The sequence below is a fragment of the Hyperoodon ampullatus genome (assembly GCF_949752795.1).
Source record: "Hyperoodon ampullatus genome assembly, chromosome: 17".
NCBI lineage: Eukaryota > Metazoa > Chordata > Mammalia > Artiodactyla > Ziphiidae > Hyperoodon > Hyperoodon ampullatus.
In genome coordinates, this window is record NC_136930.1 from 42,739,563 (window position 1) to 42,752,348 (window position 12,786).

Sequence of the window (12,786 nt, forward strand, 5' to 3'; positions counted from 1 at the left end):
TTGATTTACCATGTTGTGTTAGTTTCTGGTGTATAGCAAAGAGAGTCAGTTATAAAATGTGTGTGTGTGTATATATATATATATATACACACACATACACACACACACACACATACACATACATACACACATGTTTTCATATTCTTTTCCAGTATAGGTTATTACAAGATATTGAATATAGCTCCCTGTGCTATACAGTGGGACCTTGTCGTTTATCTATTTTAAATTAGATCTTTATTTGTAACTCCACAGATAAATTCCTAGAAAGCTATTTGGATTAGTATACCCATTTATAGAAGTTTTAAAAATACACCTAGCTGCATTTTCATGCATAACATTTCATCAGAAACATAGTGCCCCAGAGTTGTGTTTTCTTTGTATGCAATGGAGTTTTTCTAACATTGCAGTAAATACCACCACATAACTATAAACACCTTGAAGTTAAATACTCAGTTAACCTAGCTTTCATTTTCACCAGCCTTTTCACAACCTCTTTCAAAACTCAGCTGAAGATTCACACTCTGCAAATCCCACATGATTCACCCTGTGCCATTCTGACTTCCTCTTGTATTTCCACTCTGGCAGCACTTCCAACTTGCCTAGTCCTTGTTGGTTGTTCTGTTTTATAATGTTTGTAAACGTCTACGTATATCACCAGTTAGACTGGGAATTCTTTGAAAACCAAGGATTTATTTCTTTAGTTTTTCTTGTCATAGTTCTCCCTAGGATACTATAAACCATTGTTTCTTCTCTAGGCTCCTCATGGATTTGGGAGCCAGGCTACCATAGCTGTAGAGCAAATTTCAGATTTGGAAAGAAGAGGGTGGAAGACGGTAAGGGGGAATAGGGCAGCATCTATTTAGTGATCCACAATTAGCAGAATGCACCTTGGCCCCTCCCAATCCCCAGGTCTCATGCTTCTACTAGCATTGAGGGGAGGCAGCTAGGCTGCATGTTTCCCATGCACACCAGCAGCCGCTATGCACAAATTTCTTCCCTCCTACAGATGCCTTCACTATTTATTTTAATCGACTTTTACTGGTATAAAATGGTGTTGGGAGGATGGACAAGTAAAGAGAGGACACATGTGGTGTAATTGTCCATGGAACCTTGTTTCTTCTGGACATGGTCATAACTTTTATGGCACCTAATACAGTATGCAGTAGGTAGTCAATAAAGAGTATTGGCTAGCTCATATGGGAATATGGATGTGGATGACCTGGAGAAGTAAAACAAAAGAAAGATTTATGGTGACACTGAAAATATTGGGTTTTTTGAACAGCAGAGTCATACTCGGAGTTGTGTTGGTCTTAACTTACAGACAACTTGTTCTCATATTAGTTTAAGTGAAATGTGGATGGAAGAAAATTGGGTTGGAGGTCAACATGGCCTGGGGTTTCAGGAATCCTTCAAAATTTTTCTGCTAATAACTCATAGAGAATAATCAACGAGAACTTAATTTTTTAAAATTTATTTATTTTATTTATTTATTTTTGGCTGCATTGGGTCTTCATTGCTGCGCATGGGCTTTCTCTGGTTGCGGCAAGTGGGCACTACTCTGTTGCAGTGCTCAGGCTTCTCATTGCGGTGGCTTCTCTTGTTGCGGAGCACAGGCTCTAGGCACATGGGCTTCAGTAATTGTGGCTCGTGGGCTCTAGAGTGCAGGCTCAGTAGTTGTGGTGCACGGGCTTACTTGCTCTGCCGCATGTGGGATCTTCCCGGACCAGAGCTCGCACCCGTGTCGCCTGCATTGGCAGGCGGATTCTTAACCACTGCACCACCAGGGAAGCCTCAGAACTTAATTTTTTTAAATGACTTGTTTATGTGAGCAAATATGGAAGATTTGATGAGAACATTGACTATAGGATTATGGGAGCTAGCTTTAAAAACCCCTATAGAAGACATTTCATTTATATGATGTTGGGAAATTTAGGTTATTGAATTTCTTTTATTAATTATCTCTCACAGCTCTGCAAGTGAATCTGGTTCTCAAAGCACTTGTGACCAACTTGTAACTCCAACAGCCCTGGCTGCCTGTACCAGAGTTGACTCCTGTTTTACCCCATGGTTTGTCCCATCTCTTTGCGTTTCCTTCCAGTTTGCTCACCTGGAGTTCCATTTTTGTCATCACCTTGATCAACTAGGCACAGGTACTCTATTTTAGCATCAGAACTACATTCACTTAATACTTATTGTTTTATCCCCGCACAAAACTCCTTCCCTACTGACCACCACTCACATGGTGGAGGAAACTTTTAGAAACAGCATTAACAGTAAGCACCAGCAAAGTTATTCTGAAGTTGATTTCATATAATAGATGTCCCCCTTACATTTGAACCATCTTATGGACCTGTTATATAGGGTACCAGTTATATTGAATTGCCATGATTTTGCACACTTCCTAATGAGAATTTTCAAGGAAGTTACAAAAATTGCAGGTTTTACTGTTACTCTAATTATGATCTTTTTGAAAGAAATACATCTGTTTTTTTCCTATCTTATGAGCCATTACATGAATGGCATATAGTTTCCAAAAGTACTTGATATTACCTTATCTCAAAAGTACAAATACCTTCTACAAAAAATGGGCAAATTCTCCAATAATTTAAAAGACTAGCATTTTTATAAGTTTATAAGGTAGAAGAATAAATTTTTCCACACACCAAAAGTGGCCTTTTATAAGTTTGCTCTTCATGAATAATTATTCCTAAAAGTCTGTACCAAACCTTTTCTACTTAATACATTTTGATTCTGGTATTAGGTTTTCAACCTACATGTAATGGAAAAATGAAAAAAATCAGATTAAAACTAAACACAGCTGCTGTTAAGCATCTTGCCTTTTCAGCAAAAATGGAGTTTAACCTGTATTTTCTAACTCTGTTTGGGTCATGTTTTTGGTTTTGAGATTTGGTGGGTAGATACAGAGCATTTCTATGAAATGCTTCTTAAATATTTACCTCCTCTTCATTTTATTTGTTGTCTTTTGTGATCAAATTTTTATCTGTTCATGTAACCTTTGGAAAGAGACCTGCTGATTGAACAAAACAGTTTTGTTTGCAAATATCACATGGTAATTCAAATGTTATATTATCTTCAAGAGAATGTTTGAATTTATTAACCAGCAAATATTGCATTCAGTAACCAAGAAATGAATAATTTAAATGTCATCTCTTTATTTCCATAAAGTGTTGGCTCATCTCAACTGCTGTTTTTCTTGTTTGTTTTCTCAACAGCTCCACCGCAATACCTACAGCCATTTATTTCTGATAAAAATGTGCCATCTGAACTAGAATACATGATTATTTCCTTCAAAGAACCACACATGTATCTTCGACAATGGAACAATAGTTCTGTCTGTCAGGAGATGCAATTCTCAGCTCAAGCAGACTGTAAACTTCTAGAGTGCAGAAATGTTACAATGCAAAGCATGGTGAAACCCTTCAGCATCTTTGGACAGATTGCAGTTTCCAGCAATGCAGTAGAAAAGCTGATTGATTGCTCTATCAACGTTGACTCAATATTTGTAAACTTTGGGCAACATGTAGTTCATTCTCTAAACACTGCAATACAAGCTTGGCAACAGGTATGTATATTCTAGAACAGTTTACAGTTTGTCCGTGTGTGATCTTTTACTAGGCACTTTATATTATCACTTCTAATAATAAATTAAGCACAAACAAAAATGTGAGAGAATGAAGAATTTTATGGGCACCATAATATTTGGGGCCTCCTCTGTTTTGGCAAAGTGATGCATGTTATTTTTAAAACCTTTGGAGAACATGGGTTCTCTACACATGCATCAGAGATGATGCCCACATTTTTGTGACTAATGTACCACATCTGTGTGGAAAGTAACACATTCCCAGAAATTTTTTCCAAGTATTATGGCTTTAGTTTGCCAAAGCTCAACTTGGTATGTATCACATTGTCGAAGCAGCCATTGCAGAAATGAAGAACCTGTGTGAGCCCTTCTGATATAAGCAGTTCATCTTTTCTTTTCTTTTTTTTTTTTTTTGCGTTATGCGGGCCTCTCACTGTTGTGGCCTCTCCCGTTGCGGAGCACAGGCTCCGGATGCGCAGGCTCAGCGGCCATGGCTCACAGGCCCAGCCGCTCCGCGGCATGTGGAATCTTCCCAGACCAGGGCACGAACCCGTGTCCCCTGCATCGGCAGGCGAACTCTCAACCACTGCGCCACCAGGGAAGCCCAGCAGTTCATCTTTTCAAAGAGAAAAGGCAGTGAGAGGAAATTATATGAACACAGTATAATCTTGGTCTTTCCCCCATTATCATTCTGCCATTTTGATTCACTAAAAAAGCACTCGATAATAGATTTTGTAACCAGCTAAAGACTCTTGATAATAATTTTTTACTTTTATCTTTTGTCAGAAATTATCCATATCGAAAAAGAAATACGTCTGTGTTGAATGACATATTTAAAATGGGGAACCTACCCATGTCCACTAGCATGAAAGTAATTTCACAGAATATTTGGATAATATTGATAATATGCTCAGTGATTTAATAACAAATCACCTCTACTTCCCTTACTGATTTTCAGTATAATATTGCATTTCAATAAAGCTTGTGTTATTTAAGCTGAGACATTTCCCCACATTTTGTATGTTACAGGTATTTGTGCAGACTAACTCCCCAAGAGAAATGGTCCTTCACTCCGCCCTGACCTCATGTGGGGATGGGGCAGTGGTGGGGGGGAGGGGCTTGAGTTCTAGAATTTTTATGGGAATGAACTCTTTTCTTTATATGCATGAAGACCTATACAAGACTAAGGAATTAATTACCTAACATGGCACTACAATAGCAAAGGGAAAGAAGATAACACATCTGTTTCATATTTTAAAATTCTTTTTTAAGGGCATTCCATGGTTTTCTTGCTGCAGAGGACATGCGTAAAATAAGAGCTAGTGTGATCTAAATCTTTGCAGCTGGTTCGAATAGCGATGTGAAAAAAACCTCCGTGGCTCCAATTTCTGTTTTTTGTCATATTTTGAACAATGCATTTAATAAAAAACAAACCTAGAAAATATAAAAGAGTCATTGATAGAGCATTTAATCCCAGGATATTTTTGTCTTGCTATCAGGACCATTGTAAGAGGACTCATGTGTAGTAACTACTGCAAAATGGCCCTCAGAAATATCAGTTTCCTCCCAGGGTAAAAATATTCTCTTAGACACAGCTATACATATAAATAAAATACGGTGCATAAATATTTAAATGTTTTAAACCACATCAGAGTGTGAATGACTGACTGGCTAACACAGTGCCTTGAAGGAATATTCTGAGTTTTTTTAAAAATGGAATTGTATATTTGATTAAGTAGAGCCATATGTCACGTAGCATATCGCTGACAGGTACATTCTGTGAATAGTTGGTTCTGATTTATACAGGGATTTGGCAATGTTAACATGAGCCACAAGAGGATATACTTCTGTAATTGTTGCTATAATTTTCTTGTTTCCTCCCATGTCAAGCATACTTGCCACCAAGTTTTAATGTGGTAGAGGCATCTCTAACCCTGTGTATTCTAAAGTAAATACAAAAATGCACTACTTTGAAATTACAGGACATTTGACATTGAAATGGGCTTATAGAGGGGTTATTAAGTTCATTGTTTCTAAGATGTTCTGAATGTGGTTTATCCCCTTTAGAGGGGAAGATTAGTTACCCAAGCTTGGATTTTATTATGTATATAATGCTCATATACAGTATAATTATTGCCAATGAAAAACGTGAACTTAACAAGCTGGATAAGCAGTTTGAGTTTTCCACATACTTTTTATCGGATTCGTATCCAAGACAAGTCATTTGTATCCAGTGTGGATGGACCAGACAGTTGAAGCATGAAACAATTTGGCCTTTCACCTTTAGGTCACAAGTTCAAGATTAACAGAAGCCTTCATCAGTGTCTGATTTCTCTGGCTGTAGTTTTTTTTTTCTCTTTTGTAAATGATTAATGTTTTGTGAAACCAGATTAAGGACCCAAAATGCCACTTGCAGTTTGCTTTATATTTCTATGTCACATTCCCACATTTGGACCAAATAGGATTTAAAGGAGATTTTTATTTAAAAATCAAGGTTGTGCTTATGTATCTTATCTTACAGCATAATGATATCTCTCTTTAATTGCAAATGCCTGTATAACACTCCAGCACAAATCTTAAATGTAAATAATCTCTTAATTACGAAAGCATTCTGAGGTTGCGCTTTTATATGATGTCATATAACAATATGTACAAATTTTTTATAATATACTAGAATTTAAACATTCCAAGAAACGCTTAAACTTATTACAGTTATAATGAACTCCACAGATGAAGAAGCAGTAGAGAAACAGTTCCCTGAGGACTCTGAGTATTCTTTAGAAAAATGTAAACAAGCCCCTTGTGTTCTTTCATTTACATTTTTTCCTAAAACCCTCATCATTTATTAAAGGTCAGTTTTTAGAGATGAGGAAAGTAATATAATTTTTTTCTGCTCAAGCCCCATCTGGTAACTTAACCTCTGTGTAACCAGCAGATTGATCCCAATTCATTATGAAAATTGAATTTCAGTCTCAGGATGTCTATCTAAGTGGGAGCTGGAATCATATCCCTTTCTTCATGTTTGTACTGTTGGACCTAACGGAGAGAAAAATGTTTACAAGGAGAGCAGTTTATGTTGATTATATAATGCTAAATGGAAAAATCTCATCAAAACTAATTATACACTGTGACTCCAGTTTAATTAAAGGTTTACAAACCTTTAAATATATAAGATATATAAGATAGGATTAGATAGGATAGACTAGAATAGGAACAGGCAGGACACTCACAAGTGAAAAATTGCTGGAAAAAAAAATTCTCCAAAATGTTCACAGCAGTTATCCCTGAGTATAAAATTAGAGACTTTGTTTTTAAAAATCAGTACTTTCTGGATTTTCTAATTTTTATACTGGGAATATATATTACATTTGTAATTTTAAAAGTTAAATTTACTCATGTTTGTTTCATAAGTGTTTATTGAGTACTTATGTGTCAGGCATTATGCTGACTACAGGAGCAAAAGTTGTAACTAACAAAGACCTGGTTCCTGCCCTTATGCAGCATAGAGTCTAATGATGGAGACAACAGTGACCCATAATCATGCAAATAATTACTCAGTCCCAATAGGGATCAGTGCTTTTAAGGCAAAACATATAGTGTTGTGTGAGCATAAAATAGAGGGACCTAAGGTGATCTGGGAGGATCTCAGGAGACTACTTTACTCTGAGGGCATGACCTGAAAACAGGAACCTGAAAGCTGAGTTGGAAGAAATTAGTCAAGCAAGGAGGAAAAGAGGTCCAAGCAGAAGAAAGGCACTGAGGCAGGAAGGAGTTTGATGTGTTGGATGAATTGAAAGGAGGCCAGTGTGGCGTTGGAGCGGCTGAAAAGGGCTGGTGGAGCTGGGATCTAGCAGGCAAACGGAGAGTGGTTCAAGATGCAGCAGGGGCCAGATAAGGCAGGACGCCTAAAACCCACGGGCAGTCCAGTTTTGAAATCATAGCTCATGATTAAAAGCCACAGCAAAAAGTAATATGGTAGGCAGCAGATAATTATTGGTTATAACTGCTTCAGTCTCACTTAGCCAGAGACTCCTTTTATGATTCGTGTGGTTGTCAGGCAAGGCTCCACTCCATGAGAATAGAGAGGTTTGGTGAGAATAGATGGATGATAGAGCGAATGCTTTAGGAGACCCTCAAGGATATCTAGAAGAATGTGGTATTTCAGGGCCTCTTCACCAACTGCAGCTGTAGAGCTCTGCCTGCACACTTTGGGGCCCTTCTGGATGATTAGGAAGGGATTGTACCTCCCAAGATAACTGTTCTCATGAGGTTCTAGATCAGGTCTCGGTCCAGGCTGGATTCCAGGTGTGTTCATCCATAGGCTCCTTGGCTTCAGGCCATGTAGTCACTTAAATTTCTATGCTCACGAGTGGTATATCCCTTTTTACTCTCCCTCCCCTCAGTAAAATGGCAAATGACAGAGTGTGGCATTGTGACATTATTTAGATCCACAACCAGGAAATAGAAGCCAACTGGAGAAGCATCAGTTACATATTACCTCCCATTGTCTGCAGGTTCATTGGCTAGTTAAGATACTTTTCTTGCATTCTCAAGTTAACCATTTATTTAGCTATTCTTTTCATTTACCAAAGGTATGTTTATTATTTTTTTAAGCCATAAGGTAACCAAAGTGATAAAAGAGTAAGCACAGAAATGCTCTATCACATTCCCAGTGCTTCGATGTAACAGCAACCAGTGGAGATACCATTAAGTTGAGAAGGAGATACCAACACAGGAATGTATTACTAATTTGTTGAACCTTAGTAGATTAATGGAAGACATTTGCTGATTGATTATTAGCTGAAACAGACATCAACAACTGTTTTTCAACTAACGTTTTTTGTCTTGAAAACTGCAGCTTGGCTTATACTGACTCTGAAGTTGGTCTGTTTTGTGTGTTCAGCCTCTTAACAATAGCGGGAAAGTTATGGTTTTATTTACATCTCTCCCTGAGCAGATTTACACACACACATCCACCCTCCCCCTCAAGGGAACTGGGGATGTATTACCTAAATGATCCTTACTTTCTGTAGGGTACAAACTGTGGCTTTGGTAATTGGTCTTGATTGTCAAGTTTAGAAGGCCAGGAACATGGTAATTCTAGCCTGTGGTACTCTGCTCAAAAACGTGCGCTACCCAGTACAGCATTCTTTGCAGCATGTTAATTCATTTAAAAATGTTAAAAGTTTGAAGGATCTCATTGTTCTTTTACTCTTCTGTGTGTATGATTTATTTTGCAGGAATATAAATCAAAACATATTCTTGGAACATTTAAGATCTCTTTAAGGTATTTTTTGTGCTTATCCTGGAAGTATAGAATACTTTGTATACCAGAGCTAATGACAACAGATCTTTTAGTATTTCTGTGTTGTAACAATCGCCACTGGGCAGACAGCTGCCAAACATCTTGCAATTAATCTGATGCACATTGGCTTTCGTATTCTTTTTCTTTCAGAATAAATGCCCTGAGGTAGAGGAGTTGGTCTTCAGCCATTTTGTGATCTGTAATGACACACAGGAGACACTGCGGTTTGGCCAGGTGGATACTGATGAAAATATTCTGCTGGCCAGTCTCCATAGTCACCAGTACAGCTGGCGCTCTCACAAATCCCCACAGGTATTTGAGAAACAGCCTTACAAACACAGCAATTTTTAAGGTTGCGGATTCATTTCTTCTGCATTTGTGTGCCTGTGCCTAGTTATTTCCCTTTTTAAGTCTCCCACGGGGTCGCACAGTATGGCTACATCTGACAGAAACCCAGAAATGTTTAGAGGAGGGAGCACAGTGTACCCATGCTCCTCTTGGAGTGGACGTTCTCCTGTTCAGCGTAGGTGCTCTTGAGGGAGCCTGGTGTGGTGATTATGAGGTTGAACTCTAGAGCCAGAGTACATCAGCTTGGATCCTGGCTCTGAATTACCTCGCTTTGCTTTCATGCTTCAGTTTTCTCATATGTAAATTGGGGATAATAATAGTACCTGTTTCATAGGGTCATGAGAACTAAATAAGTTAATATGTACAAGACACTAAAATAGTGCTTGATATACTATAAACATTGTATGTTGGGTATTATTTTTCATTTGTTTATTCAGATTCTTACTGTGTATATAGTCCGTGCCAGTCATGTCTTGGGCACTGGGAATTCAAAGGCAGAGTAGTCTTAGTCCTTGCCCTCCAATGACAGCTCACCGTCTGTGACAAAATGAGTGCAATGACAGACTAAGCCCAAGGGAGCACTGAGAAAAGACATACCAAAGGATGTCTGTTTTCCAAGTAGTATAATTCCATTTTCCTGTCACTTTAGATGGGAATAATTAGAGGGATGTGCCCTGCAGGGATAACTGAGGATGAATTAAATACAAAGATGATGTCCTAAATGAGTAAAAGAAATCCTAGGAAGTACTCTCAAGAATAATGTGTTTCTAAAACTCTGGGTAATAAGGAAACTACTGTCTGCTTATGATTAAAAGAAAGTCATTAGATTAGAGAGTTTTCCCATCTCGTCTATAGACCAGCTTTAGAATATGTTACACCCTCAGCTGTTTTTTTTTTTTCAGTAGCTCGATTCTGATTTCTTACTTGCTTTTTCATCATATTGCCACACTATTAGTATAAAATTTGGAAAAGTAGATATAGTGCAGTTCTTCTTAAGTCTATTTATTTAATTCTGGTTATTCTAACAGGACATAAAGGCATCATACCTCCTTTTCTCATAAACGTTCTTACAAAAATGTCTCATATGATATGATATTGCACTTGTATTTTTAGAATGAATGACATTCCCTTCTTTTCTTTTTCTTTTTTAGTTTATTTTATTTATTTATTTGTGGCTGCATTGGGTCTTCTTTGCTGTGCGTGGGCTTTCTCTAGTTGTGGCGAGGGGGAATACTCTTCATTGCAGTGCAGGGGCTTCTCACTGCTGTGGCTTCTCTTGTTGCGGAGCACGGACTCTAGGCACGTGGGCTTCAGTAGTTGCAGCACATGAGCTCAGTAGTTGTGGCTTGTGGGCTCTAGAGCGCAGGCTCAGTAGTTGTGGCACACGGGCTTAGTTGCTCCGCAGCATGTGGGATCTTCCTGGACCAGGGCTCGAACCCGTGTCCCCAGCATTGGCAGGCAGATTCTTAACCACTGTGCCACCAGGAAAGCCCGTGCCCTTATTTTCTAATCCTCCTTTTGAGAAATGTCTGTGTACGCGAGTTTTTAAGTCGTTTGGTTGTTTACCCCTTATAACATCATTAAAAGACAATTGGTTGCTTGGTTGGTTCGTTTCAAAAATAAGTAATTTTTTTTCTTATTAATTGCAAAAGTAAGAACATAGAGCAGATATATAAACCAAAAAAGGAAAAAGAAAAAGACCACCTATAATTCCAACCACCCAGAGGCAATCCATGTTGTACAGCCTTTTAGAGCTTCGAAAGGCTTCTATGATCATTGCATTCCCAGAAATGAACTAGTAGTGATGGGAAAGAAACCTCTGAGAAGGTGCAGTAATGTGTGATCATATACTGTACCTGTAGCCACTTCACCCATTCATACACACACGCTGCAGGCCTTAGCCAATAAAAAGCAAAGCAGAGGAAGCTTACCTCCCTTCCAAGTCATTTTAAGCTGAATAGACTACCATGGCCCTCAGTGACCCTCAAGATTCCCTGGAGACTGGAGCCAGGATGGGAAGGGTGATAGTAAGAACAGAAGGCTCGGGCTTCCCTGGTGGTGCAGTGGTTGAGAGTCCGTCTGCCGATGCAGGGGACACAAGTTTGTGCCCCGGTCCGGGAAGATCCCACATGCCGCGGAGCGGCTAGGCCCATGAGCCATGGTCCCTGAGCCTGCGCGGCTGGAGCCTGTGCTCCGCAACAGGAGAGGCCACAACAGTGAGAGGCCTGCGTACCGCAAAAAAAAAAAAAAGAACAGACGGCTCAGGGGTGTGGAGGAACAGTAGTCTTCATGTTATGGATGTACGGTTTCTAGATGGGAAGGACATAAACAGCAAAAAAGAATGACTAACCACTGCCACACTATACCTTTCATATTTATACTCTTCTGCACTTGGGTCTTTTTGTATTTATTACTAGTCTTGTTTTCATAATATCCCTGTGTGATTTGTATTTTTTGTTATGCATATTTTATAGGTAAGGAGACAGAAATGTTAAGGTAAGATGGTGGTAGAGATGGGACTGAATCCCATGTCTTTTCACTCTCAATATAGTGTTATTTCCACAACATTGTCAAACTCTTCTAGGTTTTGGCAGCATGACTCATCTGTTAGGAGAGCCAAATGGTGAGGTTTTAAGAGAAGGGCTGAGAAATCACTGGTATAATACTCCACATTTAAAGCTAGACTAATATGGGATTCTTGATACAAGTATGAACCCTTGCAAAGCTTTAAGAACCAAAAACAATAAGAACCTTTTAATGACAAACTGGAAACATAAGACAGGTGTCTATTAAACTTTTTTTTCCTCTTTTTAATTTGTAACTGCATCCTCTGGATACAAATTTTAAAATGAGCTACAGTCATTATAATCTTTAGACTAAAACTTAGATCGTATTTGTAAAAGGTGTCTCTTTACTACAGCTACCTATGCTACGTAAAGAAGTGTGTTTTACGACCCTCTGAAGCCAGACAGGTCTTAATGGGCCCAGAGGGTCTTCATGGAATTCCATACACCCACAATTGCAAATTCTGCTGTGTTCTAATGAGAGGTTACATCTGAGGATCAGAAAAGCTAACCACTTAGCTTCAAACTGCACCATAGACTCACAAGTGAGCAAACTGTTCCTTTTTCCAGACTCCAAGTCATATCCTGCACTGCCCAGCAGGCTTGGTTTTAGGAACATTTGTGTCTGCATGTTTATGCTACCTTGGGTGTTACTCAATTCATAGTCTCAGGGAGGATTTCTAAAGTTCAGAGAACTTAACTCCACTAAACAATGTAGCTTATATTGCAGAGATCAAGAAAGTGGCAATGACACCTGGAAAGGTTTCAAAGAGGTCAGCATGTCTTAGAACCACACAGGAGGTTGCTATCAACAGTAAGTCCCAACAGGATGGAAAAAAATATGGACACAACCAATTCCAGAAATCCAAAGCTGAAAAATCTTTTAGAATTGAAATGTTATAAACTCTCCTTATAGTTTCTAACACATGCTCTGAGGCAGAATCACTTAAAATGCTGGATATCCCACA

At 38.7% G+C, this 12,786-nt stretch overlaps 1 protein-coding gene across 5 annotated transcripts in view; it reads left to right on the plus strand.

Moving 5' to 3' along the window:
* VPS13B (vacuolar protein sorting 13 homolog B) overlaps positions 1-12,786 on the plus strand; it is a gene marked incomplete at both ends in the record, with an annotated part of 778,321 nt that overhangs the window by 680,125 nt on the left and 85,410 nt on the right. For all 5 annotated transcript variants that reach the window (XM_079722541.1, XM_079722545.1, XM_079722542.1 and 2 more), the window contains 3 exons: positions 1,969-2,150; positions 3,234-3,583; positions 9,057-9,218. In XM_079722541.1, the coding sequence (XP_079578667.1) occupies positions 1,969-2,150; positions 3,234-3,583; positions 9,057-9,218 (694 nt within the window). The remainder of the gene's footprint in view (positions 1-1,968; positions 2,151-3,233; positions 3,584-9,056; positions 9,219-12,786) is intronic.